Source organism: Archocentrus centrarchus, chromosome 15 (assembly GCF_007364275.1).
Source record: "Archocentrus centrarchus isolate MPI-CPG fArcCen1 chromosome 15, fArcCen1, whole genome shotgun sequence".
Classification (NCBI taxonomy): domain Eukaryota; kingdom Metazoa; phylum Chordata; class Actinopteri; order Cichliformes; family Cichlidae; genus Archocentrus; species Archocentrus centrarchus.
This window is the reverse complement of record NC_044360.1, coordinates 27,065,338-27,072,124: the sequence shown is the minus strand read 5'-3', so window position 1 is coordinate 27,072,124 and position 6,787 is coordinate 27,065,338. Positions and strand designations below refer to the sequence as shown.

The 6,787-nt window shown below is 41.3% G+C and overlaps 1 protein-coding gene across 1 annotated transcript; it reads left to right on the top strand.

Moving 5' to 3' along the window:
* The first annotated feature begins 373 nt into the window (after positions 1-373).
* Positions 374-4,575, top strand: tmem254 (transmembrane protein 254). The gene is made up of 4 exons (XM_030748336.1): positions 374-522; positions 2,931-3,034; positions 3,583-3,642; positions 3,864-4,575. Exons 1-4 carry the CDS (start codon positions 436-438, stop codon positions 3,982-3,984), a joined length of 372 nt encoding a protein of 123 aa, XP_030604196.1. The 5' UTR covers positions 374-435; the 3' UTR covers positions 3,985-4,575.
* Positions 4,576-6,787: the final 2,212 nt, after the last annotated feature.

The window sequence follows — 6,787 nt, the reverse complement described above, 5'->3', positions numbered from 1 at the left end:
TATGAGTCTGGGTTACTGTAATCAATCCTGTCCTTCTTGGCCCCTTAAAATATCTTTATAGAGTTGTGATGTTGTATTTGTTGCAATTTCTGCTGCCCTCTTGACCAGAAAAAAAAGTTTTAATATCAACGACACTTTTTACCTCGATAATAAAACAATATATAAGAGTCACGTTCCAAAAAAGTGATTGCAGCTTCTAACCTGTGAAAAGAGCGCTTTCTCGCTCAGAATGACTTGATATCATTAGCGAGAGATATTTTTCACAGATTATATGCAAAATTAAATTAAAATAAAATAATAATTCACAACAGTTTAAATGCAGCCAATCGTTTAAATACCGGAAATTACTTCCCGTCGGAAGGTTTGTAGGGGGCACCGCAGCAGCAGCAGAAACAACAACAACAACAGCAGAAGCCGCCGACGGAGACGGTAGCGATGGCTGAAAGTGATGGAGGCGATTATTTTAAGAGAACCAGCCTCTTCTGGATGGTCACTGTGACACTCGCAGTGATATATTTTGCTGTAAGTTTGCTAAATCGATAGAATTGGGATGTTATTGCTGTCAGCTTGTTTTTTCTACTTCGTAGCTGCTCGCAGAGACCTTGGAGTTGTGTTGCATAAAATATCCTCCGGGTCGTTTCATTTTCTGAAAATAGTATAATAACGCTCAAGGGAAGTCTGGCTTTCTCTGTTGCTGTGTGACGCTTAAATTTTAAACGATTAAAATTTGATATGAGCCGATTAGTCTTTGGGGTCATTGCCAAGACTTAGTGTCTCTGTATGAACGCTAATGCTCAGTTCTCGGGGGGGGGGGGGGGGGGGGGGGGGGGGGGGCGCAGGTCAAACAAACAGCACAAAGTCCGGTGCACAGGTTAACGTTACAGCAGATAGAGCACTGTTCAGAGTACACGCGTGTTATCTTCACATCAGGACTGCCGTCCGCGCTGCTCGGTGAACAAAGCTGCCACTTACGGAGCACGCAGCTAATGTACTTTTGTTTGACCAAACTGAGCTCAAACTTTCCCTGAGCTGCACAATAAATGATAACAAAACGGAAAAAAAAACAAAACACTAGAATATTAAAAAAAAAATAGATGTTTTTGTTCTGTGTTTTAAAATATTCCCTTTTGAGTCCAGCCTTTCAAACTTGCTTTAAAATTCAGAAAAGAATACTGCTGAGAGTTGTGTACGAAGAGGAACTTGTATCAGCCTGTCACCAGGTGCTTGGGTTTGTCCATTTTATTAAAACAAAACAAAAAAAAAAAACTACCTTTACCTTGTGTGAAGTGAAATTTTGTCAGATTGGCGTGTCTGGTACCACAGGGCCACCAAACGAGTGTATCAAGTTGATTTATAATTTAATAACAGTGATAGTTAAAGAAACCGGATTCACTGAGGGCATGCTGTGGACACCCACAGCTGAGTTCAACAATGGCTCTTTGTTTGTGGCCCGTGCCACAGGTCACAGGTGGGAAAACACGGACAATAGAGGCACAGCACAGTTTTGTTTTTCTCTATATTTATTCTCATGCATGTTTATTACATGGTCTCCAGTTTAGCCAGTCTTCAACTTTAATGTGTTGCACTCGCTCATGTAATTGTGGTGGATATTTTTGTGGGATTAGCTTAAATTTAAGTCGGTGTGAATAGATGACATCAGGTTAAATAAATGGTCATAATCTGAAGAGGATTGTTTTATTCGGATACCACAAATACACATGCACACTCAGTTTCATGTGAAAGAAATCTGACAGCCAAACGCGGTGAAGCTAACATCCAAAACTGTGTCAAATTTCACTGCATTTTTCATAACAAGGCCACACTTTGTCACGCATAAAGCCGCTGCAGTCATGAGCTAAACTGTTGCAAAGAGGAATTATAATATTTCACACTTCATTATTGCCACTGTGGGTCTTCTCATTAAAACAGCGAGTCATTGCCTGTGAGCATATAGATCGTCTCTGATGATGGTTGCTCTTGTTAGTTTGGGGATCATGAAGTGGGCTTTTAATAAATGAAATCATGTGTCCTTAGGTCACACGTATGCCATGAAATTTGCATATTGTACAGTTGTTCAAAGATGGTCTTTGTTGATACATTTTGTAGCGTGATTGCACAGTTATGCGCAAAAGTCTTGAGCCACCCTTCATTTCTTTATATTTTTCTAAGACAGTAGGCAGACAAAAACAGAGCAAATAGGTTTAACAAGCTGACAGTCATTTGCTGTGTACACCTTTTATCCTGAACTCTTTGGAAAGCCTTCTTGTAATCTTCAGGAATAGTTCACCAGGCTTCTTGAAGGACAAACTGTTATCTTTGCCATTTTCAGAGATTCCACTTAAGCAGTGGTTCTCAAGCTTTTTCCATCATGCCCCACTTCTTTTGATGCCTGAAGTGAGGTCTGGGTGTGGGAGGGAAGGCATGAGGATTAATCTGATCTTCAACATTTGTTCCATATGACTGTCATGACCCTGCCCCCCACAGTCTGAGAAACACTGAGCTAAAGAAATGGCAACAAATTGTGTTTGTCTGCTATTAACAAAGTGCCCAAAGATACGATTTAAAATTGGTTCTTTGATAAATTATGTGTAGACTATACATTCACAGGTCAGCATAAAGTGCTTTAGTTAGCAGAAAAATTCCTCTGAAAATGGTCAGGTACAAGAACTGGACTGAAAATAAGTAAAAAAGCAGCCGATAACCAACGAAAAACTTTGAAGGACCTGCAGTAAGCCTGGAGAATTATTGCTCGAGGGCTTTTTAAAAGTTACAATAAAGTGTCCCTCTAAAATAAAAAAACAAGGGGTGGCTCAAGATGTTAGAACAGTACTGCATGTGTATGAAGTGACTTCACAACACAAATTGCATTTGTGGTTTGTACAGAGCAACTTTTATTTATTTATTTATTTATTTATTTTTTTTCTCCCCAGTGCACCGTGTTTGTGCCAGACGTAGTCCCATTTGAGTTCCTTGGTCCGTTTGGCAGCTTCTCCAAGAACATTGTGTACAACTATCCTGACATGCTGTACAAAGGGTAAGTAATGAGTCACTGTGGCTCCTGCAAGCATCCAGAGAATTCTGCCAGTTTCAACTTTACTCATTATAGCTTTCCCAAATTATAATGCAAACCAATCACACGATATGATACAAATGTTTCTAATGATGTAAAAAGCACCCTCTCAAAGCTGAAACAGTCATTGTTTTTTTTTTTTTTTTCTTTTCTCACTAGTGGATCATTAGCGCCACTTCCACAGTTTGATTAGCCCTCGTGCTGTGGAGTACTGAGACAGCAATCAGAGTTTAATGTGTTGTTGTGGTTTCGGTCATGTGACATAGCTACTAAGCCTGAGTCTCTTCAAAGAGGGTAGCTGGTCTTCAAGTCATTGGTGGTTCGATATCTATGAAGTGATTTTCTTTAAGCTTATCAGCACTCAGTGATAAGAGCACAATGGGGGGGAAACCCCCATGTTTTCAGACCAGAAAAGTCACCAGCTTTAGCTTGTTGTTTTTAATGGTAACATGTACATTATCATAGTTTGAAGTGTTCTCTCTGGGGAATTGAGTGTATTTTCTTTGTTTCAGGTGGTGGGCAACCTGGGCAATTCATCTCTCTGAAGCCTTGATCGCACTCAAAGTGTGCAGGTAAGAGTGGCAGGAACCTTAACATCCACTAGGTGGTGTTGTAATCTAACATTTAGTCCAGTTTAATCTCTACATGTACTCTTAAGTTAATGAACAATCTGTCAGCTGGATTCAAGTGATGCACAGTTCTGTGTTGAGGAGTTTAATAACCATTGTGTACACAATGAAACCTAAACAGTAACACTGTCTTAATTTTTTTATTTTTTTATTTTATTAAATAGTAACAAAGGCATCAACAACACGTCCACTCGCTGCCTGTGGTTCATCCAGACCTTTCTGTTCGGCTTCGCCTCCCTCGGCCTGCTAATCAAGTACGACCCAGAACGTCGCAAGCAGCACTGACCTTACCGGGAGAAGCTTACAGAACAGCACCTCAATCTAGTGTCCTCCTTGGGGGCTTCTCCTTCCTCCACTGTCCACTTCGATAGGAAATCCTCCTCGAGGACATGAAATGGAAGAAGATTCTTGAGCCTTTTCTTCAATAGTATTTCTTGTAATATAAATCTGACATATCTTTGATAGAAACACTATCATAGTTTACACAATATCCTTAATTCTGTAATGGACCGACATCCCTGTTTCATTCCATGTGTTTTCTATAGATGAGGGGGGAATCTCTCTTAATTTTCAGAAATAATATATTGCAGGTTTTTCTTGATAACTAGGGTAGGGGTTATTTAAACAATGTTCTCTTGAGCACATGTGATGCTCTCCTGGTGCTTACATTCAGCCTACACAGTGGCAGTACTAGTATTTTTGTTTTCAGCTGCTAGGGTGAACACAATGCCACATGGTGTAGGTTTCCATCTTCCTCAAAAGTCCTCCTGGATAAAAAGATGGCGAGCTGCTGTCATGTTTGCCTTTCTCTCACTGAAGTGCTTTGATATCAAGTTTTAATGTTAACACTAAGAAATAAAGGATGACTGAACTGAATCCAATCTGCCTCATTTTATTCCTCTGAAATTCTGTAAACTGGTCTCATTTTTATGCAATTCAGTTCCAGCAACAGTTGCCTCAAGGTGCTTTATATTGTAAGGAAAAGCCCCTACAATAATTACAGAGGGGGAAAAAAGAATTTCACAACCATCTATGAGCAAGCACTTGGTGACAGTGGGGAGGAAAAACCCTTTAACAGGAAGAAATCTCCAACAGAACCAGGCTCAGGGAGGGGGGGTCATCTGCTGCAACTGGTTGGGGTTGAGGGGAGGGAGACAGAGTAAAAGACATGCTGTGGAAGAGAGCCAGAGGTTAATAACTGATTAAATACAGAGGTGAATGGAAAAACAATGCATCATAGGACCCTCCCTGCAGCCTAGGCCTATTGCAGTATAGCTAAGAGAGGGTTCAGGGTCACCTGATCCAGACCTAACTATAAGCTTTATTAAAAATAAAGTTTTGAGACTAACCTTAAAACCAGATAGGGTATCTGTCTCTGAAATGTTTGTATTGAAGTGTTATTTAGCATCCTAATGTACTGATGAGCATCAAGCCCAGTGTGTGTGTGTGTGTGTGTGTGTGTAATTAGACTCGTTTTGCTAGTAGTTGAGCAGGTGGTAGTGCCGGAGCAGTACAGGCTACAGCCCAGCACATGATGGGACATTTCATGTTAAAACATATCACTGTGTTATATATGAACCTTTAAATCTTTTGGCCTGATTTAAAGGTGGTTGTTGTTGTGAAATATTGCCACGGTCACACATTTGAAATGGTTGGAAGCCCAAAAGCCCATCATCTCCTCTCTGTCCCACCCCAGGGAGCCATTTGAGAGGGTAATATTGGGTTGTGTGGGTCCGCTACCAAAAACTAAATTCAGACATCAATACATGCTTGCTGTGATGCGTGCAGCAACCAGTTTCCTAGAGGCTATCCCGTTACATACTTTAACAGCCAAAGCAGTTTTGAGGGCTTTCACCAAATTCTTTTCCACCTTTGGACGACTAAAAGTTTTTCAACCTGACCAAAGCATAAAGTTCATGTCAAAGGTGTTCACGCAGGTAATGAATGAATTTAAGATCAAACATGAAAAATCCAGGCTTGAACACTTAGAGTCCAGAGAGTGGATACACAGCAAACACTGCTGCTGTTTGTTTTGTGAGAGAAACCACCCCAGAATCCTTGGGATTCAGTTCTGCTCATCTCTTGTTTGGTCATGTGATACATGGTCCTCTCCAGCTCCTTAAAGAAAAACATTTCCATCTTTACCCTTCATCACTCTAACCTGCTGCACATCCTTTCCTGCTTGATCTCCCTGCATAGCCAATTGATTCCTTTCTTTTGCCATATGCCTAAACTCCCAGTACTCCTGTCTACTTTCTTCATCTCCCTGACTATCCCACCTTTTCTTTGCTAACCTCTTCCTTTGAATACTTTCCTGTACTTCCTTATTCTACCACCAAGTCTCTTTGTCCTCTTTCCTCTATCCAGAGGATACGCCACACACCACCTTGGCAGTTTTCCTTCAGCGCTACACCTGTACTTTCCCAGTGATGTGGTAACTCTTCCCTACCACCCAGAGCCTGTCTCAACTCCTTCCTGAACTATGAGCAACTTTCTTCCTTTAACTTCCACCACTTAATCCTTGCCTCTGCCTTCACTTGCTTCCTCTTCATGATGTCCAAAGTGATTCTGCATCCCTACATTCTCCCCTGACACCACCTTGCAGTCTCCTTTCTCTTTCAGATTGCACCTTCTGCCTAAGATGTAGTCCACCTGTGTGCACCTTCCTCCACTTTTCTATGTCTTTCTCTTCTAACTGGCATCCAACCTGTGGGACACACGCACAGACAATATTCAACATCACCCCTTCGATTTCCAGCTTTAAACTTGTGATCCTGTCTGACACTCTCTTCACCTCCACAACAGTATTCACATACTCCTCCTTCAAGATTACTCCTACTCCATTTTTCTTCCTATCTGCACCATGGTAGAACAGCTAGAATCCACCTCCAATGCTCCTGGCCTAACTTCCCTTCCACCTGGTTATATCTACCTTCTTTATCTCCATCATATTAGCCAACTCTCTCTCCCTTTACCAGTCCCCACATTTAAAGTCCCTACTGTTACCTCCACACTCCTGCCTTTCCTTCTCTTCCGCTGCCTCCTAACACACCTTCCCCTTTTCCTCTTCCTTTGTCTTCGGCCAGCA

Excerpts from the sequence above, each read along its gene's own strand:
- tmem254 (XM_030748336.1), top strand. The coding sequence starts at position 436 with ATGGCTGAAAGTGATGGAGGCGATTATTTTAAGAGAACCAGCCTCTTC. Across the intron at positions 523-2,930 it reads TCGCAGTGATATATTTTGCT|TGCACCGTGTTTGTGCCAGA; the intron begins GTAAGTTTGCTA and ends TTTTCTCCCCAG. Across the intron at positions 3,035-3,582 it reads CCTGACATGCTGTACAAAGG|GTGGTGGGCAACCTGGGCAA; the intron begins GTAAGTAATGAG and ends TCTTTGTTTCAG.